Below are 26,930 nucleotides of genomic sequence, written 5' to 3'. Positions count from 1 at the left end.
CAGAAGGAGGCGGAAGACAGCAGAGGCCACCGCAGCTGTCAAGCCTGTGAAGGGAACCAGTGCACTACAAAATCCACGCAACATATGAGTTATAAATGAAAATCCAATGGTGTATCAAAAGAAGTTGGTTGGTGTCCCAACATAGAGATAGTCATATGTATCTATTTATATATAATGATAAAAATCAGCTTGCATGAAAGTCATAGTGTATCTACTTTGAAGTTATATCACACATACTATAAGCAATTTACAGAATTTGTTGGGGTTGCATATACAGGAATTGCAAAATGAATTAAAATACATTGAAATATAGAACACTCAAAATGTATTTACAGAAACCTCCCAGGATTGACAGGGATTGGCCATGATCAGCACTTGCCACCATTGAACAAGAACTTTAACCAAGAAAAAAAAAAGAAGAAAAATCCAAGAAAAAAAGAAGTTAAAAAAAATAAATCTTTCTTTAATTATTCCTCATTTAAAATAATGTTCTCCTTGTTGATTCAAAGTGTTGATAATTTTGTTCTCGCCCCCAAGTGGGGATTTTGTTTGGTGATAGTTTATGTTCTGCAGACTTTTGGTCTCTGTTTGCTTCCTGTAGATGGTGGGTCCTTTAGTGGGAAATTGGTGGTATCCATAATAAGTAAGCATTTACTCTACTGATGACTTTCAGGCCAACCCCTGAGCAGTCAGCCAGATGACGATAATTTTGCAGAAAGAAAAGAAAAAATAGATCTTGCTATTAGAAAATGTCCTATCACTTTACACTAATTCTCTTAAAATAAAAGATCAGTGATTTGCCAAAGAAAATACTATCAAGAAAGCGTGTGATAGCCTCTTCGTTTATGCTTCCGGAAGTAGGCGCTCCTTGTGTAGGTAATTAGAGGACAGAGGGTACAGAATGGTACTTGGAGTTTAGGGTCAACTTTGCTGTCCGCTCCGTAGATTTAACAGGCGATTTGCTCTTTGCTTTAAGAAGAGAAAGTGATATTGGAAAAAAGTCAGCACTTTAGATTAAAGCAAAGCACCCTTCACAAAGCCACAAACAAGAAGCAGGACAGAAAGTCCATGGCTTGTAGCTATCCTCGCACCTGCGGAAGAAGTTATAAGATATTCGCTCATCTTGAAGATTTCCAATGCTCCTTATTAGGCTGTTTTAAACACATACATATATATATTTAATTAGCTCGCCAGCTTGGCTGTGGTGCTCATGAATGTCTTGGCATGCACTGTAAATAACAACACATACAGAGTATTTCAGTCCGGCAAGTTGGTGGTGTTTGCTTTGTCTGTTTTCAAACAATGCCGTCCCATGGTTGGCAACTCTGAGAGCGACAGATCCAAACACTTGTCCCCTCAAGAGATTCCTTGAAGGCCATGCCCTACAGCCATTTGGGTGTTCCAATATTAGTACCTAGAAACCCAGGCCCTGCTCTACCTCTGCCTTAGCAGAAACCACAGGAGAAACAGGGACCCCAGAGTGCGGGTTTCGCCGTGTCAGGATGTGCTGGGCCTTGCTCTCAGAAAAAGAGCTTTCTAGGCTTTTATCCTTCAAATCTGAGGAACCGTTAGTGCTACTACCAAGAGCTGGAGATTCTTGAAAGAGCGCAAGAGAGGGAGGAATTAAATTCTATTTTTTTTTCTTTTTTTGCAGTACCAAGGATTGAATCTTGGGACATTCTACCTCTGAGATACACCCTCAGCCCTATTTGTTATTATTTACTTTTGGAACAGGGTCTCACTAAATTTCTGAGAACCTCACTATGTATTGAAGCTGGCTGTGAACCTGCGAGCCTCCTATCTCAGCTTCCCAAGTACAGGGATTAGAAGTGTGTGCCACCATGCCCAGCTGGAGGAATTAAATTGCATTCCTGCATTTTTCTTTATGTAAACACACACACACACACACACACACACACACACACACACACACATATGTGCACTAAGCTTCTAGTTAAGAGTAATAGATTAAGTACCTTTATTAGAGTAAGATGAAGACACAACAAGGCATAGAACATTTCTTTTCTTTGCTAATGGGAGAGGGATAAGGGTGGAGAAATTCAACTTTCAATATTTCAGCTAAATTGTGTTTGGCTCTGTAATGGTAAATAATAAAATTTGGGGCAGAACTCATTGTAACTCAAATACCACCATAGAATAAATACTTGGGGCTTTAGAATGGCTACCTGGTGACTCACACTACTGTTTTTCTGCTAGGTTACATACATAAGAGTTGTCATTAGTTTGCTTTTTTGGTAAGTGGGCTGTAGATGTAACCTATCTCCTCCCAGACATCTAGGTGGCTGAAGACCTAGAGGTTAAGTGGGGATCCCTGCAGAGTGGTCCCGTTTGCAAGCTGGTGGCAAGGTTCATCAATGTAAAACTGATAATTTAGTCCACACATAGCTCTGAGTACAGAGATCATGAATGGAAAATACACATACTTCCTTGCAGAACCACAACATCCGTGCTTCCCACATACAAGCATGCCCTCCTGGTAGCGTCTACAGGGAGAGTCTTTGACAGGGAATCATTTGATACAAAAGAAGAAGAAAAAAGACCAATTATCACAAATCTACCTTTTAGCCAAAGGCTCTTGATTTGACACAAAATATATCTGGTATCAAATAAAAGTTTGTAACATTCTGAAAGCAATAAAACTTGGTATAAGTTTTAAAACTCTTTAAAAACACTTTTTATAACTCTTTAAAACACTTAAAATCTCCTTGAAAATCATTTTGCTTAGTAACATTTCCTTTGTAGCCTGAGCCTTGCAGATGGGCTTGCGTTTGCTAGACTCACGGTTGTCTTTGGCTCCTTCTCAGTTCAGCCACCTGCACAGAGCATGCCCAGCCCATCACCACTTGCAAGCTACTACGGGACCGGTCACTCCTCTCAACACACCACTTCCCGGTAGATGGCCAGCAGGCGCAAGTTAAAGCATCATCGTCTACAGGTCTACAGGACTATCTGAACTGGAAAGATACCCAGTTTTATATTATTAAAATATTTTAAGGCTTTCAATGTTTTGGACTGCCTTCAAATATGCAGCTCACCATTGCAACAGAGTATACTATTTTACTGATTGCAAACATCCATCCATTCTGGGACCATCACTTCTGTGCATTTGGCTAAGTAGGAGAAACTTATTTCTGTCAAGAAAATCATAGCGTATTTACCTTGTGCAGTAAATTTGAAAGTTAAGTCCTTACTGTCACCAAATCATTGGTTGGTTTTCTGTTTCTTTTTTAAATTTATGTCCATAATAGAGAGATGTCCTCCTTTCTCCTTGCACCTCTGGAGAGTTTTAGACAGTGAAATCTGAGAACCTGAAATACTGCAATTTGTCCTGCTTAATGCTAACAAGCAATTATCATTGCTGTTATACATTCAGATTTATGCTATTAACACGTAATTTTGATGTTTGTCAGAGGTCCTCTGGCTTATTCCACAAGAATAGTACAATAATGTTTTGTCTAGAGCAAACGTGGGCTGCCCATCAAGTTCTGTTCTCATTTTGCATATAGAAATGCGTCACTCTTGTGAGACAATGAGGGCCTGTATGGCTGCCAGGAGGCTGTGCTTTGATTTCCTCTACTGCCAGTCTCTTCTGAGATCTCTGATATGACACTTATTTCTTTTAGGTTTTCTGAGTAAGCATAACTATCTGCATTATTAGTTTTTGCTTTCATATTAGTAAGCTAGATATTCTGTTGGAATTGGTTCACCTCTTTTGTTTAATTTTGTGTCTTTTGCTTTATGCCTCAGCCAAGCAGATATCTGCTATGTCCCTAATGAGATCATGTGTCTAGGTAACTGCTGCCTTCATGTCACCTGCCCTGAGCCACTGGTGGGAATCTCTCTCTCCTCCGAACTCAGGCAGTATTTTGGCTTTGCCTCTTCTGTGACCTTTGTCCAGACCATATTGCTCATAATTTATTATAGTCACAACTTATTTCTTTGATCACACTATTAGCTCATTGAAAAGAAGGACCGATATTTTTGACAATTTTAAATTGCTCTCCATATCTACAATAAACCCTCCAGAGTTGCTAAACTTTTGACCCAACATAAAATACCCTGTAAAGAAGAAGGGGGGGATGCTATTGTCTAAATTACGTGAAAAAAGCATGCATGCATCATGCCCACCTGGAGACCTATCCATCTCTCTTGGACTCCTAATGCCAGTTCATGATGTCCCTGGACTTCTGCTTAATAGCAATGCCTTTCCTCTGTTTTTTCAGAACATTCTCAGGTGTCATTAATGTGCCTTTGTAAGACAGAGGATGTATTTCTTCATTTTGTAAGTGGAGAAGAGTCCAAGGTGTCTCCCTAGAAGTCTGAGCAGTACAGAAACTTGGCTCTGTTTCTTGACCCTTTATAACTGTCATGAGCCAGGGTTGGCCTTTTCTCTCCTGGGATGTGGACAAGCAGGACTTCCCCCAGAGGATGACAGATGAAAGTCTGACCAAGGAGCACTACTGAAAGAGTCTTGAAGATGTTATCCCCACTATCACTAGTATTTCAGAGAATCACAGAAGTGCCATCTATTTTCTTGAAAGGAAAGCAAAATACAGAACAATCAAAGCCCAGTAGTAAAATTTAGCTTGGTCAGCACTGGGGCTGCACCCCTCTTGACTCCAGAGGAGCTCTGGAGAGCTCGGAGCATGCCTCACGTCCCTTCATGAGGGCAGCCCAGGCTGGAGGGTGTGCGGCAGCCGCAGCATGTTCACTCTGCCTACTCCCAGCCCCTCTCATCTGTCTGCCAGATGGAAGAGCTCAGCTCCCTGTCAGCACCTTCCTTTTTGGGCTTCCATCTGTACATTTATTTCTTCCTGTGTCTACAATTATTAGGCTGGAAGACACTGGCCATATTCTATCTCTCTCTCTCTCTCTCTTCTCTCTCTCTCTCTTTCTCTCCCTCCTCTCTCCTTCTCTCTTTCTCTCTCTGTTAGTGGGGATTGAAACCAGGGCATTCTACCTTCAAGCTATACCTTCATTCCTATTTTATTTGTTTTGAAACAGTCTCCCTAAGTTGCTGAGGATTTTTCCAAGGCTGCCTCAGCCTACCAAGTGTTAGAGTTACAGGCATGCACCGCCAATGACGGGCCATATGCAATAAGGCTGTATCTCTCTCTCATCAAGCCCTTTGAATCTCCAAAGTAACTAGCGTGTACTAGGAGTGTGTTTACCATGCACCAGGCAAGAGGCAGTAGGCACTTTACCCACATCATCTTGGTTAATCATCTCAAACACCCCATACAGCAACCACACAGGGAGGACAATGTAACTCGGAGATGTGAAATAACTCTTCCCCCAGTTCCACAGATAACAGGGGGTAAAGCACAGACACCGAAATGAAAGCACAAGGTCCCTTCAGCGGGGAACAGGGATGACTTCTTTCCAAAACTCCCTGGGGTGAGCACATTGCTCCAACTGATAAGCCACTGCCATTTGAATGAATGCCAGTCCTTTCAGAAAAAAAAGGGAGCTGGATATAACATCTCTGAGAGAATTTTTTTTCTTATAAAATTTAAGTTTTCCTAACTCTGAACAAATGTTGGATATGGAAGTACCACCAGTATCCTAGTAAAGTATGCTTTTTTCTTTATATTATAACATGCCCAACACTTATCACAATATTTCAAATTTTCCAATCACAGACTCTCGAATGTAGAGGTTCCTCTTAATTCATGTGAGCATTATTGATATGTTCCCCTTCTTTCAAACCTCTTTCCTTCAAGCTTTGGATTCCAATTTAACAGCCTGGGAATAAAAATGACTACATTGGTTGTTCAAAGTATCATCACCTGTTAGTGGCAGGAAGCTCGTAAAAATCAGGGCTTCTGGCTACCAGGAAATACAGCAGAAAAGGAGGTGAGTATTCAGTTCAAGATTCAAGAGAGCACTGAGACCACCACTAAAGCACTGATCTGGTGTCACTTCTCCCGGCTCTTCATAGACTCCCTTTTTCTTGGCCTCGTGGATACTCCTATGCATTTGTTTCCTATGTGAACAAAACAGGCCCCATTCAGGGAGTCTGTCTGCAACTTTAGGCCTGATTCTCAAAAGGCTGTTCTCTTCGCTTTCTTATTTGAGGATCTAGTGAAAGCAAAAGAGGCAAGAAGAGAGAAAAAAAAAAATAAAACAAACAAAAAAACAAGTTCTCTCAGTGTGGCTCCAGAATCTGTCTTCAAAATGCTTAATTTTAAAAATGACTATTAGAGATGCTCATTTTATGGGCCAGTCTAAAACTGGACTCCCTCCAATCTCAAAGCAGCAGCAGTCTGGCAAGATTATTTTTTTTAATCTGTGAAGAGTTTCAGTTTATGAAGGATTGAGTGTCCATTACAGCTCCCAGAGCAGACAGGGCTCTTCAACTCACTTTTCTTTTATTACAGATGTCAGCTTTAAGAAATGGAAATAGTCGTATGAGAAAATTTGAGCTAGCTTTTAATGCAATTTTTATTCAGGTTTGCATGTACTGAGTCGTTATTGCAGGGGAAAGGTCAACTAAAAGGGTGATTTTTTACCTATAATTTTTTTGAGAAGAAATTCTTTTTATTAGAAATCCTTCCAGAAATTCATTTTTTAAAAGGAAATGTGCTTCATTTTGAACTAATACATAAACCGCTGATCCTATTGTTCTGGAGATGTTGGAGGAGCTGTGTGAATTTCCTTTCTCACTTCGCTTTAATCGCACATTTATAGCTCTATTCTAGTTACGAGGCTTCTTGCTGTAGCTGAGGGACACGCTCCCATTCTCCAGGGAAAGTTCCAGACTTTACCTACAGCCAGTCCTGTGACCTTTTGGGGTATCTGTCTACTTTCTGCTGTTGCTCTGGAGCAGACACAGGTGAATGATGCCATCTCCTGCCTCCCAAGACCACAGCGCTTCCCCATAACTCCCCAATCTGAGCCGGGCTACTCTTGAGAGGACTGGATGATCATTAGGAAAGAAGAAGCTAGTGTTCGACCCCTGGTTGTCTCCTCACCCCTGGCTATGATTGCATGAGGTGACAATAAATCCTTTGCTGATGGGAACGAGGCCCAGAGAGTTCAGGCTCCATTCACGTTGCTTAGCGACTACAGGATGGAGTTCAGCTGGACTCCAGTCAAGCTCATGTCTGACTCCAGAACTGAGATGCTACATGCTGATCTGTGCTGTATTTTCACCCAGCAGTTCTTCATACCTGAAACTCTGCACCTTCTCAATGTCTCACAGAGAAATATGAGTGGCTCTGACCAAATGGAAGGGAAGATAGTATAATTTGTTGGAAAAACATGTTTTCCAAGACAGAAGTTTTGGTACCACATATAGTTATTAACTGCTTTAATGCCAGAATAAGAATGATTTATAGTTAGCGCTACATTTGTTGACATATAAATAAATGCTACTAGCGTGCTGGAAACTATTTACTCATCAGATTTAAATATGCTTCCTGCATGTGTCCTTTTATTGTTAACTAATAAACTTCTTGCTCACATGGTAAAGATGGATATTGACCCAGAAGTTGAATGATCACAAATTCCATATTGGGAACGGCATACGTGTGGTTTGGGTACACTGAACTGGTGAGTGATGGCATCTGGCTAAGGGTGTATGTATGTTTGGAGAAGGAAGAGGAGGCAGTGAAGACCACTGGCAGGCCAGCGTCCTGCAGGGACAGGACACTGGGACACCTACCCAGGCAGTGGGAGCAGCCCAGAGAAAGTACGAGGAGGCCACAGAGATGGGCTTTACTTACTCCTGTGTGGAGCGAATGGGGATGTTGCCACTGTATCTTTGAACAGTTGGTGAAATATAGAAAAGCACTTTTCACCCACATTTTCACCATTTTGCAGACCCCATTTCCAGTGCCATCAGGGACAATTTCCTCAGCAGAGAAGGCCAAGCGCTGCTTATTCTTACAAAAATAGCAACTGAAAGATTCAGAGTTAAAAAAAAAAGAAATAAAGAAAGGAAAGGAAAGGAAGTACACTTCACTCTGAATATGCAATTCAATTCCCACGGCTCTTCTTATACAAGTTGAAAATTAATGACACTGCCATAACTTGTAAGGAAAGTAACTTGCCCACGTTAAAAGTTAATTTTTGTTGTTCAGAAACATTTGATTTTTGAAGAAGAAATTATTTCAGGACCTAAACCAGGAATGCATACAAATTATCAACCGCATAACCTCAGAAAACACACTCATTTTAACCCAAAACATCTTAAGATTTTGCCCATATACTTTTTAACTTTGAGCTAATGGTTTTGCCTATTTAATTTATTTAAAATTTTTCAGAATTGTAATGTTTTATGTTATCACATCAGAAATTATCTTCTTAGTGATCAGAATTGAGAAATCATAGACATTTAAGGCAGTTTTAATTCATCTACATATGTATCAAGACATGTAAATCAGAGAACAAAAGTGAGTTGCCAGGGGCTTCTCATTAAACTTCTAGACAATCTTCCTGTCATCAAATAGCCTTTCAAATGAGCTGGCACTGCTGTGGTCATTAAGTATGTGATTCTGGTGGCCCAAGAGCTATCTTCCAGTTTCCTGTGGCCAGTACAACACACACAGTCTGTTTTCTTACAGAGTCACCAAATTAAAAACAAATTCATGTATACTCTTAGCAATGGTATCATCATCATAAATGTTTTACATCACACATAAAACAAAACCCAATTCTTTAATCCCTAAACACCAATTTTACTCTAATATCATTGTAGGCAGAGTTTTAGGGACTATAATAACCAAAAGTATCAAGTCAGAATTCTTATCTTCAGATAGTTTGAGATAGAACGCATTTTCAATTCTGAAGTTTGTGAGTGTGTGTGCGCATATGTGTGAGATTCTACTGCTTCTTCTCTAAATGTAGCATTTTTCAAATTAATTATTCACAACACTGGAAGTGAGAAAATTGCCTTCATAGAATATGAATTTGTTTAATAAAATATTCTACAAATTGGCAAAGAAGATGCTGCTAAGGATGTGTCTGTAATATAAGACATAAAATAGTCAAGAGACAAAGTGATCTGCTGGACTCTGTTGCTACATAGTGGCTGACGTCCTTCCACTTTGAAACGTGGACTATTTGGTGCCATAGCTTAGTCACCATTAAAATGTTTGTGACCGTGAAGATAACACTGCTTAATTTAATTTCATCTTTATTTCCTCAATTGCTCCAGAGTTGTCAGCTCTATGGAATAAGAAATCTTAGCTCCTGGTTTTTACAATCTGCTTTAAATCAAGCACAAGAGCTTTGCCTGTACTGAGTCTGTTTGATGGAGATGGGGTTCTGAATTCATGCAAAAATGCTCTTTCCTAGTCTTTTCTGCAGCAGTCACATTGAGTCAAAATGCTTATTATTTATAAATCCTCCCATGTATTGATTTCCCCTGGCAGCCCAGGGATGATGGGCCGCTCATGACCTTAATATCCTTTTGAATCGGGGCTGTATGAGTCAAGTCAGTGAGGACAGATGATATTCTATTTATGGATGTTATGTGCACTTAACTTATTTAATCAGTATCAATTCATCTAGACCACACCTTCTGTTTAGAAAAACAAAAATATGACTTGATAGATTTTCCATCAAGGACTCAGAAAAGAAGATATCTACACACTGCTTTTGTGTGTGTGTGTGTGTGTGTGTGTGTGTACGTGTGTGTACATACATGTATATATGTGTGTATATATGCATATATAAATGTTATAATAGTTTCAGTACTACAAGCAATTTCTGAGTATACTGTTTTTGTAATAGTGCTTTATATTCACACTTCTGTGAATTCCTGTGAACACATATGTCTACACGCACATGTGTACTTTTTATTCCATCACAACCTCTGTAATCACACAACACTATTTTACGTCATTTCTTTTCATTTGTCACTAGATGCATGCCTGCTATTTTTACCTGGTAATCTTTAAATGTTCAATTTCTCCATTAACAAATTATTACTCTATAAATAGTACACATGCAAACAAAATGATGAAAAATTTAAAACATCACTTGACTCCCAGGGTAGCTTTCCTATATTTTTCATGTCAGCTTTCTACGCCCATAGCTCAGATGGATGTAGAGTTTGTATGCCACGTGGTTTCCCTTAGAGACGTTGTATGCTCTATTTTGTCATGTTACTTTACGCACTGAGTTTTTCCTGATGCCATTAGATCTTCCTAACTTAGTCACTTTTCTGCCCTAGCCACGTGTGTGTTTCCAGTCACATGAAAACCTTGACGACAAGCATCGTGTCTGACTCATGACTGATTTGCCTGGAACTTCTTCCTCCCAGAAGTGAGGTCTCAGAGCGCCTGAGCTGTACCACTCAAGCCCTGTCGCCAAACTTTCTAGCCAAATGTCCCTGGAGAGGGAAATATCTGCCTGGGGTAAGGGTGATAGTGCAGGTGCCTGATACACGACAGCTTAGAGAGGCTTGTTGCTGTGATTATATCTGCCGAGTTTTAGAAAAAGCACTAAGGATTGTGACTGGACCTGCACCAAATCTAGAAATACTTCCGAAATACCCTAACTGCAGTGCCAGGCTGGCCGTCCAAGCAATGCGTCATGGACTCAATTCTCAGCCTTGATTCTCTCACTGAGCTAGCTCAGTGGGCTTCACTTTTATACTACTTGGTAGCCTATTCTCAAAAGGAGATGATATATTTTGTCTTTTCTTGTTGCACTGAGAATTCCCTATTGTACCCTCAATTTCGTCTATTTAACTACTGCTATTAGGTAGAGGATTGAAATACTTTTTACATTTATCTTGTTTCTGTTCCCATGACATGATCATTTTTATTACTACTAAATGATGGGGAGTAGATTACATGATCACAGGGTGTGTGAATCATTGACCTGTTTAGTTTTCTTCCTATGTTTTAGACACAATGCTCCCTTGTCTAGTGGTTCCCTTTTCTACTAAATTTAATAAAATGAACATCTTAAATAACAGTAAAATGGTACTTTCATTTGTAAGTTATTTTCTAACTTTAAACTTTTAAAGCCTCTGAAATTGTATTGTATGCTGATTATCCTATATTTGGTTTTTCTTTCTTGCTTAGTTCTTTAGTCTAAGTTCATTTGAATATATATTATAAATTGTGGTAGTAAGTTTCCCTTTTATCTCTTTTAAATAAACAAATCCTTCTGTAATTGTATTTCTAATTCATCAGATATTACATTATTTTGTATATCTTTAGAACTTTCTAAAATATACTCTGTTCAATTTTCTATTTTTTGTTATCCTGTTAAGTCATGGTAATGTAATGATATATTTTCATATTCTGTAGTCAGAGAGGTGGAGAGGAAACAGTAGCTGAACTCACACACAGGCAAAGTTTATGTACTTTCCTTCATGGTTAAAATTTATTATCTTTCTTACAGCTAAAATGATCTTGGGAGATAACTATTGCCATATCAGTTTTACAAATACAGACTTTTCTGTAGGCAACTCAGTCAAAGCGACAGGCTTGTGGGCACTGAATAAGGAAATCAACTTTATATTAATTACTTATTCAATGTGACACGCTTGTAGGTAGTGAGACTGGGAATCAAATCTGCATTAATACGGTACCACAAACTCTGACTTTTTATGATTGGCTTCTACTTTCATTTTATTTCTTTCCAAATCTTGTAAAACACTCTCACTTCTGCCCATTCCCACATGGATCTCTCATCACTCTGTGACCAACAGGTCAGAGGGTCTTTTTCGGAGTCTTGGATTTAATTAATATGATGGTGTTCATAAGATTATCCCACCCAGATACATGTTGTTTGTTCAGGTTAGATTCGCAAAAATCTTTTGGAATGTTGCTGTTCTACAGTAAGGAACCTGGATGAAGATCACTGGTGGCTAACACGTTACGGCTAATACAGATGGAAGTCATGAGTTAATGGCATGGGGACTGAAGAAACCCAAGATCACTTTGGGATTATAAAGAGAAAGATGTGAGCCAGGAAAAGACCCAACCTCCCTTCGCTGGCCCATGCCTGGCCAAGTCAGCAAAGAACACATGTGCCCAAGAGAGCCAGGTGGAAGAGACCATTTCCTGGACCCTCTGACCCATTTCTCCATTTCAGTTACCCCACCTACATGACACCTGTAATTTTTGTCTCATATCTTTCAAGAGATAGAGATCACCTTCCTATCACTGTCTTTATGGCATAATTGTTCTAATTTTGCAATTATCTATTTTTGTTAATATTTTCCTATGCCCAATTTATATATTAAACTTTTTATCTGTATGTTCACAGAGGAAAAACTAACAGCATTTAGAGGAGTCAGACTGTGTGCAGCTTTTGTGTCTACTGGGTGTCGTGCAATGTCCCCTGCAGCTGAGGAAGAGAGCTATCTGCTCATCTTGTTTCCCATAGGAAGAAAATCATACAGCAGATGCAGTCAGAGTCATACTAAAATAGCAATGAGTTGTCACTTATTAAGGGACTGGTAGGTGCTATGTCTTAAATATATGTGATTTCACCAATCACTTTTTTTTTTTTGCAGGTCTGGGGATGGAACCCAGGGGCATTCTACCTCCGAGCTATACCTCCAGCCTTATTTTTTATTTTTTATTTTGAAACAGGGTCTTACTGAGTTTCAAAGGGCCTAAGTAGCTGAGGCTGTCTGCGAACCTCCATCTTCCTGTCTCAGCCTCCCGAATTCTAGGATTACAAGCCTGACCACCACGCCAGGCTTTCCACATATCACTCTTGAAACTCTGAGGATTGTACTGTAGTTACCGTTGAAGAGGTAAAGAAACAGATGCCCATCTCTGCCGATGAGCAGAGACCTGGGTGTCCTCCTGGCTCCCTGCACCAGGGCCAGAGGTGGAGGACTTGGGAGCCCCCACCCCGCCAAGACCATTGCAGGGACGTCACATTTTGCCTCCCAGTGGCAGCAGGACTGGCCCCCCTCAGGATTGGGAGTCCACCCTTCCTTTTTCTTTTGGGGCATGTGTTACTTTGCCCAATGAGACAGCCATCTTTCCGGCAGCTTCTCAACCTTGGTAACCTAACCAGGAAGCTGCTCCTACATGGTTTCCTGAAATTAGACGAGGCCTAAAATCCAGAGATGGTGGCTCAGGACATTGGGAAACTCAATTTCATGCCTCCTCATGCAAAGGATCTGGCAATAACCAGGGACCTTTGTGAGTGGAGAAGCCCCCAGTCCACTCTAGTGCCTTGCTTACACGCAGGCTCAGCCAGCAGGCCCAACAAGGTTAAACCTGCCTTGTGGAGCATATTTATTTATTTATTTATTTATTTATTTATTTATTTATTTATGCTTTGCAGTACTGGGGATGGAACCCAGGGGCATTCTACCTCCCAGCTACACCCCAGCCCTACTTTTTATTCTTTATTTTGAAACAGGGTCTCACTGAGTTGCAGAGTGCCTCACTAAGTAGCTGAGGCTGGATGTGAACCATGATCTTCCTATCTCGGCCCCCTAAATGCTGGGATGACAAGTGTGCCCACCACGCCCGCTCTGTGCAGCATTTAACCACTATAGACTCTTAAGGCACATCGTTCTGGTTCAGACATGCCCTAGCAGAGTCCTAGCCTGTGTTACCCAAACCATTGCCTTAAATCTGCTTGTTATTCACAGACACTTGATTTACATAGTGGCCATTGAACTGGTAGAATTACAAGGATCTGATTAATTCATCCTGTGTAAGCAGCCAAGTTGGATCATTTAAGCCCAAATCAATATTAAGGTATGAATTACACTGCTGGCACTCTACCTCAAAGCAGGGCCCTGTTTACTTGCATATTAAGTCAGGAAGACGGCCTCTTGCTGAGATGCTGGGCCTCCAATCTCCCTCTTCCTAGTAGCTTTGAAGCTGTGGTTTAAGGTCATTTCTGCTAGGTCTGGCCGTCTTGGAAAGCTGCCATGCTTCCTGGTGGCAGAGGCGTTCCGGTGAGCGCCTGGCTACTGGCAGCTAAAGCAGCAGCTGCCTCTCGACAGTCAGGTTCACACCGTGTCAAAAACACAAGAATCATATTTTGGAGTTCAGAGAATCGGCCTTCCTGCGGAGACAGGACAGACTCCACGTGTGGAGACCGTAACTACTGCCAAGACCATGGCCAGTTTCTTTTTTTTACAAATACTGGCTTTTGATCACAGGAGGGATGGAGTAGCTTTGCAGAAGTCCATCACAACATTGGAAGAGGTGACATCCAGAGAGAAGTCTCTAAATAAGTTGTTTTAGGCATTGTGGGTGCCCCTCCCCCACACACGGTGATGCCTGTCCTGGGTTGCCTGAGATGGAGAGATTTCCAGGAATGTGAGGGTCAGAATGTGAGGGGACTATGATACAGAGCGAGACACAGGCTGCACTGGAACCATGGACTCCTGTGGCAGGTGACTGGATGGGTCCAGCCCCCTATAACTCAAGGAACAGGAGAAGTCTAAGGCAATCTGCATTTGTAGAAGGACTCAGCTAACTGAGAAAGACCCACATAAAGAAAATAGCGTCACAGTGGGAAGGAAGTGTCTGGAAACATTTGGAGATACCAAGTGGGAAGGGGAGGGTGAGGATTAGGAATTCCAAAGAAACCAGCCTGGGATTTGTCTGGGACAGTGGTAGCCCTCTGGAAATGGCAACCCTTTCATAGATGCGCTGGTGTGATGAGTTCCTCGCCCCGGGACTGAAACAGCTTCACTGTTAGGAGCAGAGGGACTACAGGAAGCGAAGGGGGTGTATGCTGAGGATGGGCATCGTGTAAACAGAGCTGTAAGTGTTCAGGTTTTCAAGGATGTTTTGGGAAGAGAATTAGGATGAGACCACTAAGTCAGCCTGCCAGCTGGCACAAGAAGAGACAAGAACGTTTTCAAGACTCCTCAAGACCTGTGACTGACTGGCCGTGCTAGTGAACGTTTAGGGATGCAGGAGGAAAGAGAAAGTTGGGGTCACTAATTCAGTTCTGAATATCTGAGTTTTGGGTGTCTGATCTGGGTGTCTATTGCTATGAAACAAACCACCCTACTACCTGGCTCCCGTAAATGGACAAATGAATGTTCTCTATCCCAGCATCACCCCTGTGGTCAAAGCGCTCACGGGTAAGCCCAAGCACCAGGGAGGAAAACAGGTTCCATCTCCCAAAGCGAGGAGCCCAGCAAGTGTGCAGCTACCTGTCCTCTATCCGGGCCGGCAGGACACACAGGTGGAGAGGGGAAATCATGAGCTCTGGTCTGGATCTCCAGGAAAAAAAAAAAGCTAATAGAAATATGAATGGGGGGACATTCTAAGGCAGAGTTCACAGTTAAAGCAGGGGAATGGGCAAGATAAGGAAGTGGACCAGGAAGAGAGAGGCATCCAGAGGAACTACAGAGGGACCACAGAAGAGGGGCGGTGCTGAGTGCTCACATGGCTGCAGGGTGATGGGATGCACACTGCTAGAAGTGGGGAAGGACTTCAAGAGGGCGCGGTAATCAAAGCTCAGGAAACCAGGGACTTGGAAAGCACCTGCGTCTGCGGAGGCCTGGTGATGGGAGAGAGTTCTCCGGAGGGAGATGCAAGACGCAGCAGAGCACAAGAGCACAGTGCCCGCCTGAGCACGGCGGGCCAAAGGCTCGTGGGTCTACACGGGGAGGTTTGGCTTCAGTGGGATGGAGAAGCCGGCTTCCCCGTTTTCTTTGCCTGCTGTTAAGGTGGTTTGGGAGAATCAATAGAAGAGAAGGGAAACAGAACTAAAGAAAGACCAGTGGAAGTGGACTGTGGTGGAGACTTTTAGCTTCTGAAAGGACTGGGTACTGGGCGAGGCAGGAAGAAACTGGCAGAGGAGGGCCTGGTGCCCTAGTCATGGAGAGCTAGCAGAGGGAGCTGGATGGAGCTGCCACGCGCTCTGTGGAGAAGGGCTAAGTGGCTTCATCCTGGTAGGGATGCCGGGCTCTTCCACAGCCTGCTGGCCAGGGCTACTCTTCTCCCCCAAAACCTTTCTTCCTCATCTTTGTCATGCCGGCCCTCTGATCCCCTTCTCCCAGAGCCACCCGGGTCCAATCAGATGGAAGCAGGGTCTTTTCCCCTAGAACATCTACTAAAGAGTACTGTTGTAATTTCTAGTCCCACGCGTTTAATTCCACTCACTGAAATTTCTGGCACTTTCTCTCTAAGCTTTGTATAAATACAGCCTCCCCAACCCTCAGTGGCAGATGGTAGGGGACATGGGTTTGATAGGAAAAGCATTTGGTTCTGGGGACAGAAAACTAGAGAGGGCGTGAAATACTGGAGATGGGAAACTTGTCAGAAATTGCCAGAGCCAAGTTTTATCGGTTTGCCTTAGCTTTTTCTTCATTATTTTGGTTCTAATTATTAATTAAGAAATGGAAGCTGGGTCTGGTGGTGCACGCCTATAATCCCAGTACTTGAGAAGCTGAGACAGGAGGGTCTCAGGTTCAAGCGCAGCTTTAGCTACTTAGCGAGACCTCGATTACAAGATTACAAGTAAAAATAAAAAATGGGTGGGGGTGTAGCTCAGAGGTAGAATGGCCCTGGGTTCAATTTCTAGTATTCCCCACTTCTTCACACATATTTAAGAATTAAAATAACTTAAGAATTTTTAATTTACTGACTTATGAAATGTTATAAACAGTTTCAAGCAAAAGAGGGGAGTCACATACTAACTTTTGAAAAAAGATCTGGAAAAGATATGAGCAGCCATGTTAATGATGGCTCATTCTCCCTCTTGTAAGGAGCACATGGCCATGGACCGATCTTTTCATTTTCCTTTCTTCATGTTAATTTCTGCTTTAAGGAAACTGGTTAAATTAATTGCCTGGCAATTTGAATATTTTATATGAAGTCATTTTCAGCTAATGTTTTCCCACATAGAGACACAGGCATTATTTCCTGTCAAACAGGAAAAGAGTATGAGTTAAGAGTTGAGCGTTTCCATCGTCTAAATAATTAAGTCAATAAAATCCGAATAGACTTGTTTTGTGCCCACAGGTGGACATTACGCTGCCGGCTGTCTCCCTGAATCAAGTCATAAAAGACGAGTAGAGCCCTTAGCCCAGCAAGATTTTAATTTGTGTGTCTTTACCATGTCTTGCTTTTAATGCAATAATAATGCATTATGATTAGAATTTACACACATTTTGCTTTTCCCCAAGCCAAAAGATAAGCTTCCTGAGGGGATGAAGTGTGTCTTACTTTTTTTTTTTTTTCGGGTCTGGGGATGGAACCCCGGGCATTCAACCTCCGAGCCACACCCCTGCCCTATTTTTTATTCTTTATTTTGAAACTGGGTCTCACTGAGTTGCAAAGGGCCTCACTAAGTAGCTGAGGCTGTCTGTGAAACGCAATCCTCTGCTCTCAGCCTCCTGATTGCTGGGATTACAAGCGTGCACCATTATGCCGGGCTTGTGTGCCTTGCATTTTTATGCCTCTGTGTCTGCCCCGTGAGCTCCTTGAAGGGACGGAAGATGAATGAATTAAATAAATGAATGAATGAAAAATGAAGCATGGGTATTGAAATCAGCTTTATTTGCATATAATTTGAAAACTTCTAAAGCAAAATTAGAAACTAGGGTGTATGGTTGTGACAGTGAATATAATATATAAATATCCATCCCAGATCTGGCCTTATAGCCAATAATTGTGCAAGTACAAAACTTACACAGAAAGGAAATGGGTAGCTGGGACATTGGGCACCGAGAAAGAAGTTAGAGAATGCTGCCAAGAGCATATACATTTCCTGGTACTAGTTGATAGGAAAAAAGTACTTTGAGATTAATCTTTGCTGTAAGCAGACAGGCTTTAGTGAAAAAGGCTTTTAATGAATATAGCCTTCTATGAGACAAAATTGCTACTCCCCTTGTACCATTAATTCTAAAAAAAAGAACTTTGTGCCTGAGAGCAAGGCTGGTGGAAAGATTGAAAGTGAGCAAGAGATTTTTGTTTGAAAATTATTTAAGATGGAGTTCATAATTTAGCTCTAATCACAGTGCTGAGAAAGAGATATTAAAATAAAATAGATATTTTTAGAGTACATTGTTTAATCTCACAAAGCAAAGATAATATTTAAAAACAAATTTTGCACTAAGAATCTTCCACTTGGAATACATAGTCTGCTTGATTTTATTCCATATGATATCTAGCTTGGAATATTCTTGGAAGGCTAATAATTGCATTTCCATGATTTGGAGTCCTCACTAATTAGACAGTAAATAATCTACTGAGGCCACACTATAATTCTGCATGTTGGGTCTAGCTCCTTCTGGCAGTGTAAAGGAGGAGGAGGAGGAAGAGGAGTCCTTCAAAGACTTTAAGTCTTGTCAAATAATGGCTACAGCATTTTAATAGATACAAATTTGTGTGTGCACCCTTATATACAATGAAAACCATTATTGGCTCTGTTGATAAAAACCAGTCTTAGCTCTTTGGTTTTATCCTTTAATTTGGAAACAAAGGAGATGATATAGAGGAAAACAAGACAAAGCCACAAATTGGACGTCAGAGGGGCTGAGCAATAGCTCACCACACTGGGGGATTGTCCTGACCAGGCATGGTGGCAGAGACGCCCACCAGCAGTGAAGCAGGGTGAGCTCACAGGGGCTGGAGCCAAGCGCCCAGCAGTGACAGACCACACCCGCTGGGAAGGCGTGCCCCACCAGGAGATCCACATTGCCTGACAAGGTTCTCCTTATTTACTGTGGCCCTGGGGATGGAACCCAGGGTCTTGTGCAAATGGACAAACAAGTGCTTTACCATCATGCTACAACCCCAACACCGGCACGCATTAATTTTAAAGCATTTCTCACAAACAAGCACACATTTATCTATGTCAATCCTTGTATGCTAATTACACAAATGTAAATGCACACCAATACAAATCTGATATATCCAATATATATACATATCCTGGCTTGTAAAAATGCTTTTAAAATAATACATTTATGTAGCTGGGCGTAGTGGCACACAGTTGTAATCCCAGGATTTGGGAGGTTGAGACAAGAGTATTGTGGTTGAGATAGGAGGATCGCGGTTCGCAGACAGCCTCGGCTACTTAGTGAGGTCTTTTGCGACTCAGTGAGACCCTGTTTCCAAATAAAGAATAAAAAATAGGGCTGGGGGTGGAGCTTGGAGGTAGAATGCCCCTGGGTTCCATTGCCAGTACCGCAAAAAAAAAAAAAAATTATGTATATAGCCTTATGTATGTTCCTTTAACGACATATATTTCTACATCTATATTCATATATTTCCAAATGTCCCTGTATATATGTATCTACTCAATATGTATAGATATTTGATCAGAATTATTTCTAAGATGTTTGTGTATGTGTACGTGGTGATCAGAGTTCTTAATTTAATAGCTAAAGAGATCCTAAATGTTAACAATATAAATCTATTACCAGTAGTTGTATAAGAAACCTCAGTGATAAATTTAAAATAAATACCTCAAAGGATCATAAATTACATGGTTCCTTTTTGGCTTTTATTTATTTATTTATTGTACTGGGGATGGAGCCCAGGGATGTTCTTCCTCTGAGCTATACCCTAGCCCTATTTGATTTTCTTTTTGAACCAGGGTCTCACTAAGTTGCTGAGGACCTCACTAAGTTTCTGAGGCCAGCCTTGAGCCTGCAATCCTCATGAGACTGAGCTTACAGGTGCGCATGCACCACCAGGGCTGGCTAAGCCTCATGTTTTGAGCTCCCTGCATTTCCTGGCACCTTGTCACACTTGAGGGAGAGCCTGAGGACAGCCAGAGTGCGGAAGGATCCTGCTCACTCTGTGGCTCCTCAGGGTGAGACTTGAGTGGGTTTCCACTGGTTGGAGGAGGGCACAAATCAGCGCTCAAGGGGACAGATTTGCTCAGCTGACCACGAAGCCTGCTGGAAGGAGCTGCCTTTGTCTACCCACCCTGGTTGCATCCCTCACCTCTCCCCCTATCCTTCCAGGCAGCTCAGGTTTCTCCTTCAAAACCCAGAGTCCTTGAGAGCAACCCTGCTTTAAAAAGCTCTGGGTCGCTAAGGATGCAGGAGATGTGCTGTGTGGCTTCCATTTCCATTTTGATTAAGTGAAAGCCTCTTAATTTGGTCCATTATTGATACATAAATCGGCAGAGAAATGAACGTGTATTTATAATGTGACTGAGAGGACATGATTTATTGTGCTTGCAGTGTGTAAATACGGTAAAGAAGAGGTCCAGCTCTTGGATCCCCTGCTCGGCAAGCGTCCGCTGAGCAGGATGGCCCGGGGCTCACTCTCCGCTCTCTGGGGCTCCTGGCTCCTACTCCAACCAACCCTGGCCTCCCATCCCAAACCGTCTTGTCTCACTGTCTGCTTCGTGTCCACCGACCTTCCTGTGGAGGGTGTGTGAGTGGTTAATGAAAGGCTCAAATGGATTTCCATACCTGATTGTGGACTTTGTTTGGGGGCTTTGGCTACCGCCTGCGGGCTGGAGGTGGGCTGCGTGCGCTGGCTGGCAGGGCCATGGACGCTGCTGGGGACCACAGCAGAGACATTCTTGCGCGGCTTCGTGTCCTGCAGCCACATGGGCGAGGCTTCGAAGGCCTGCATTCGGCGGGCGTGGCTGCTGGCACTGACCTTCAGGTAGGCCTGGGCCTTGTGTTCTTGGAGCTCCCCGTAGTTGGCGTCCGTCACCCTGCACTCATACAGACCTTCATCCTTTTTCCTCACTTTGGAAATCTGAAGCTTGTGGGAGATGTCATTGCCTTGGACTTTCACTGTCTGAAAAATTGCAGGCACAAGAATCAATGGTAATAAGAAAGTGCGGCGTCAGAGCCTGGTGATCCCGTTACTCACCCCGAGCCCGCCAATGCTGGGGGTGGGGGGTGAAAGGGTCTTATGGCCCCAGCCAAGGACAAGGGGCTTTTCCTGAACATCAGCACTGAAGGGTTTATTCACCCTATTCTGTAGCTACTGCGTCCACTGACGGGGAAGGATGTTTAGGTTGGCCTTTGCAGAGCCAGAGTGGCCATGTGGCCCACAATGGTGCCATCCCTTCTCGGGAGGTCGGCTTCTGCATAGACATCTCACTGAATGGAGCAAGAAGCCACGAGGCCAGCTCAGTTCTGCTTCACCGTGGGCCACAAAATGCCTTCCTCCAGTCTGGGAGTCACACAGCTCTGCTGTTGGCCATGCCAGCTCGAGAGAGGATTTACTTTTATCCCACACTGGGACGACTTCTAAAGGTGCTGTTACGTAGACTTGAGTGTTCACAGTTTTCTTCCCTCTTGTTCGACTCTGTCTTGCCTACAGTTATGGAGCAGCAGGGCTCAGGGTACATATTTATGTCACCTGAAATCGCATGGCTCAGAGGACAGGCAGGAGGCCTTCACAGGAACCCGGGCTGCCATCGATCACTGATTTGGTTTTCCCAATTGAAACTGGCTTTTTAATTGCTTCTAATAAAGTTTTTATTCCCAATAAAGGGTAAGATCAGATATCTATATGTATGTAAAATAACATATATAGCATATAATGCATATGCTACATGTAAGAAGAGTTCGATTTTAAATGAATCATGTGTTATGCATGATTGACAGCGTGACAGATTTAACAAGACATTTAGGATGTGAGGGTTTGTTTGATTCTGATAGAAAAGGAGTGAAGGAAACAGAAAGATATTAGTTCTGCTAACAGCCATTGCAACTTAAGTGGCCGTAAATGATTTAGAAGATCTGAGAGGTATCCCTCTGTTTTTTTTTTTTTTTTTTTTTTTTCAGATAGAGGTATATGGCAAGTAGCGTGCAACATCTGGACCATCAACATAAGCATGTATTTATGTGTATGCAAAGGTTCACAGAACTATACTAGCATTATAGAAGAATGGACGCTGGTTCTGCATATATTCTGGGTTAAGCCTCCTTACAAAGTCGGAGGCAGTCCAGATATTTCTGTCATTATTATCCCGTTTTACAGTACAGTAGACTGAGGCTTGGAGGGCGACAGCTTTATCCTCTATGCTGACTGTATGTTAAAGTCATCTAGAAGCTGTTAAAACTTTCAGTTGCCTTGAAGCAGAGCTTTAAGTCTGCCTCACCAGGGCCAGCTTTATCGGTGTTTTATAACAGCTTTTCAAGGGAATCCCAAGGTAACAACTGCTGTTGAGGACACATATTCAAGGTCACACAGTGGCTCTGGTGGGCTCAAAGTTATTTTTGCCTCAGTTTGCATCTAGGACTCTTCTCCTCCCTGGGTTTTATGAACCGCTGGCCTAGGGAGTCTATTAGCAGTAGTGTGCATGATTATATCTCTGACCACACATGGGTCTACAGGTATGGTCAGGGTGAAAGAGGAATAGTTAACCAACAATATGCATATGTAAAAAGTCAAATATTTGTGAAAACACTGTTAATTGAGTTTTTAACCAATGGAGGAGGTTTTCTGGCATGCAAACAACACATTGTATGAAAACAATAATGTCTGTCATATAGCAATAATTTAAACTGAAATATTCTAAAAGAATGTGATTTTATGAGCTGTGAGTTAGAAATTATTTATATTTTATTTTTCTTTCATGTTGAGATTACATATTTAGAGCACAGATTTTAATTTTGTGTATAACCTATGTTTTACACTTTAGACATAACGTAATGCCAATGTGATTCTACTCTGTTATTGTCAAAATCTCAAAAAAAGATGTCCTTTTTACATGTACATCATTGAATTTTTAGATTCCTGAGAACAATAATAGCTCACAGATTTCCTTCTTTTTATATTAAATGGCTTTCATTTCTAATAGTGAAAAGCTGTTTGCTATTTGGTAAGGTAAGCGGAATTCTTAACATAAAGTTATTGTGCATGGCTGTCTTGGAGGTATAGCAAAAGATAAGATTTTAATTTTCTTATTTTACACACAGTTATTAAAACTGATAACCAACAGTGAAGAAGTATACGGTTTTAGTAATTTCAATGGGCCGGCTTCCTCTACTAGTGACTATAGGTCGACATTTGCTTCTGGCTTTATAGTCTCATGATTTTGAACAGCAGCATTTGAAATACATTACATGAAATGCAGATGCATTGAAAAATTTAGCTGTTTTATTTCATTGCAATTTCAAAATCCAGCTGGAAGATTTTTGTGTTATTTTGTTACTTTCTATCAAAGGACACTCATATCCACAATTTTTAATGGGTATTAGCATTGCAGCCCTCCAAACTTACAAAGACCAGGAAAAACTGTCTTTGGGTAACCTCTCAGGATAGCAAAATGATGCTCTAGTTAATTCCAGGTATTTTACATGCTTAAAACATAATTTTATTTACTGACTCTAAAGCTGCTTCAAATTTCATATGCCCGATGAGCTAAGAGGGAAAACCAGCTCTCATCCCGAGCTTGCAAAACTGCCATTTTCAGGGACAACAAATTAAAGGCTTTTACTTCTAAAACCCAGGCAGGGCCACTGTCGCCTGGGTCTGCGGGCTGCTTGCCCAGGTAGCGCCCCCTGCCTCCAGCCCGCAACACTCACACTGATCTTGGTCCCGTCGCTGTCCGGGTCTCTGTCGGGCAGGAGCTCCACCTGCAGGACAAAGATGCCGAGGCTCAGCCCGGAGGGCGCGAGTCCCGGGGTGCTGGCTGGCGTGGGAGCGCGGCCACGTCTCCGCTCCCCAGGGCCGGGAAGGAGCTCGGATGCTGGGCAGCCTTGCTGGTCCACGCTGTGCCGCTGGACCACACGGGCCGCCTGCGCCGCCGCCGCGGTCCCCGCGCCAGCATCCCCATCGCTCGGCACCATCCCGCTGTCCCCGCGCCATCCCGCGGTTCTATTGCGGTCGCCCCGCCCCGAGGACTCCTGAGGTCCGGATCTCTTCCCTCCCCCGCGGGCCCCACACCAACCCCGGGATCCCCAATCCCTGCCCCCGCGCCCCCAAGGTCCCGCAATACCCCTTGGGTCCCAGTCCCTGCCCTCCATGACTTGGTCGCGCTACTGCCGGGTTCCCAATCCCTGCTCCCGGCACCCCCTAGGTCCCTGTGCTACCCCCGGGCATCCCTGTTCCCTGCCCCGCTCTGTTCCCTCCAGTCCTGGCCCTGACACCCACTGGGCTAGGGGAGACCAGCCTGCGGCCGGGGGGGGGGGGGGTGGGGGGGTGGGGGGTGGGGGGGGTGGGGGGGGGGGGTGTCTTCCTCTTCCTCCAGGTCTGGGACTGTGGGTTCCAGAGGGGCAGGGACAGAAGCCAAGGTGGGTGGGGGCCCTGAGGAAGTTTTCAGGCTGAATTCCTGTGCCTTTGTCCTGGGTGCACCTGGCCAGGTCTCCTCCTTGGACGAAGGCCCCTACAGCTGGCCTCTCTGGCTCAGCTCCCTCTCCTTCTCCACCCAGACTCTCTTTGCTACCCTTTCTCCTTACTGCTTTCCTGCTAGTGGTCCCCACTGGTCCCTCTGGCTCCTGCACCCCTTCCTCTCTCCTCTCCCTGCTGTCACCCTGCGGTCCTTTATCTCCTCTTTCCCTTCCTCTTCCATCTTTTCCCCATCTCCCCACACTCACCTATCTCAGTTAAAGACCATCCTGAGAATAACCCACTGGGTGGTGTGGGTATGGAGACCTGGACAGAATACCCCCCTTCACACACACACAGCATCTGGCAAGGGACCCCAGGCATCCTGAGATGTATATGCACCATAGTGCATCAGGCATCTTAATCCCCAGTACTGAGCACCAGGAAGTTATTCCCATTTTAACCAGGAAAAACTCCAGCATGAATTCCGTGGTGGCCTTAACTTAGTGTTAATAAGCTTGTCTTATCCAGGTAGTCTTGTTCCCTGGTAACCTTGGGAGTCCCCCCCCCCCCAACCAAGAGCTTGGAGGGTCCACAGGGATGCTTAGGCTGCACCTTGTGTCCCCCCACCAGGTGGGACACCAGAAAACTAGGAGTGTGGACAGATGCATGGGGCTTTACAGACCACAGGGCTCCGCTACCTGTGACCCCTCCGACCCAGGCTCCAGGTCCTCAGGCCCCCGCAGGAACCACCACTGGATCTCTAGGTACACCGAGGCGGAGCCGCTCTGGAAGGCACAGGACATCTCCACATTCTGCCCCTCTGTGGCCGTCACATTCCGCGGAAACTCGGTAAATTTTGCTGCAAAACAGAACCGCATCCTTTTGGCATAGGGATGCCAGGCTCCCAATGCCCCTTTCCTTGAGAGCTCCTTGTTACATTTTCCTCTGGACTTAGAAGAACAAACAGCAAGATGAGTCCCCCTCTGACATCCTGACCCTGCCTGCCCCCCACCCCTCTTCTGCCTGTTATTTCTGGTATCACAACTAAACCACTCTGTCGGTGGTTAAGTTCCGGTAATGGAATGGTTAACAAGCTTGCCAATAACTCCATGAGCTGGCTGGCTAGACTTAGATGCAAATGCCTTTCGTCAGACTGCAGTATTCCACAAAACTTACTGAGGGATTCATGAGGTACAATCTAGACCATCTGTCAAGTTGATGGATGAAGAAAGCCTCTCGCCTCTAAGTTTCTGAATAATCCATGACTAACTGGATTTTCATGTTACAGACTGGACCATGAGGAGCTGTCAAAATGCACATTCTTGACATACGAAAATCGGTTACGGGCTCTGGTGAACCGAAGCCACGGCCCTGAGAAGCCTGCCACACACGTTCTAAGCTGTGTATATTTCTTTCTTTCCATCTGTTCCTGTCAAATCAGGGTAGAGCACACTGGCCTGTCTCCTGGGATCTAGCAGCCTTCCACCCAGGCTTAGCTCACATCCAAGATTATCTTGAAGTCACAGCAGATAATATTTCTCATCACCAACCATGATAAGGCCAGAGTGTAAGAATCACAGTTCCAGTTCCCTGGCGAAACTCACATAAACAAAACGTCCCTTTCCTGCCGAAGGCATTTCGTGAGCATGCCATGCTGCTGCTATCTTGTCTAAGGGACACTTTGCAAAGGACTGATGGTTCCATAAAAGTAGCCTTGGCTTTGTGGCCGAGGAGTGCACAGCCATCACACACTTATGGAGGTTGGGGGACTGCAGGGATGCTGGAGGGGGAGGCACCCACCATGCTTTTTAGAGCTCCATGGGATTAGTGTCTCTTTTTAAAATCGTATATAATCCCCGGTTGATCTCTCGTGAAATGGGACAGCAATGGGGCAGCACTTAGGAAACGTGAGCTATGAGGATGGCAGTGGGATCTGAAAGGACCTTTCTGCTCCCACCACGGGAAGGCATGTGCCCTTTCTGCTGCAGACAGGCTGCCTCTGGGAGCAGAAGAGCTGGGTTCCTGGTGCTGAAGAAACCCCTGTGGCCCCAAGTCCAGCTGGGGCTCGGGGCTCGCAGGCTGCTGCTGCCCAGAAGGCAAGTCCAGAGGACTCTGTCCTTAGACAAACACACATGCACAGGAAGACACACGGAAAAGGGACCTCTAAAGCCTCGCTGCCCACAGGGGCGAGGGGACAGCGGGCGGCGGAAAGTCCCCAACCTGGCTGGCTTGGTGTTTGTGCACATGAGTGCTTACCCCTGCAAGCGCACGCTCGCGCGCGCGTGCACACACACACACACACACACACACACACACACACACACACACACACACACTGGGCTGGGGGAGCCCCACCTCATCGCCAGTCACCAACTAAATTTCCTCTGAAACCCAGCTTGCCAAGATATAATAAACTTTAAAGAAAAACGCCAAACAGAACACTCTTTATACAACCCAGCCCTGCTCATTCCCCAGTACCTCTGTTGGTCCCTTCTTTGAATGTAAGGGGAACACACACACACACACACACACACACACACACACACACACACACACACGCCCAGCAGATGCCTATTTGCCATCCAGCTCAGACTTACCTTGAGAAGAAAGACCTTGTTGCACATAGAAAACCGAAAAGAAAACAAATCCAACGTAGGCCAGGAAGATCCCCATCCTTCTCGGGGGGTGGTCACATCAGTGTGACCGGAGCAGAGCAGGATGCTGAGTGGATCCGGGGCTGCCTCTCAG

The 26,930-nt window shown here is 43.9% G+C and overlaps 1 protein-coding gene across 1 annotated transcript; it reads right to left on the bottom strand.

The window, feature by feature from the left end:
- Positions 1-880: 880 nt before the first annotated feature.
- On the bottom strand, positions 881-26,855 carry VSTM2A (V-set and transmembrane domain containing 2A; the record flags this gene model as incomplete). The annotated part of the gene is made up of 5 exons (XM_080701946.1): positions 881-969; positions 20,357-20,693; positions 23,438-23,488; positions 24,881-25,041; positions 26,780-26,855. 5 exons carry the CDS (start codon positions 26,853-26,855, stop codon positions 881-883), a joined length of 714 nt encoding a protein of 237 aa, XP_080558072.1.
- Between the last annotated feature and the right edge of the window lie 75 nt (positions 26,856-26,930).

Source organism: Muscardinus avellanarius (genome assembly GCF_963383645.1).
Source record: "Muscardinus avellanarius genome assembly, chromosome: 9".
NCBI classification, from domain to species: Eukaryota; Metazoa; Chordata; class Mammalia; order Rodentia; family Gliridae; genus Muscardinus; species Muscardinus avellanarius.
Note: the sequence above shows the minus strand (reverse complement) of the source record. Positions and strands in the feature narration are given on the sequence as shown.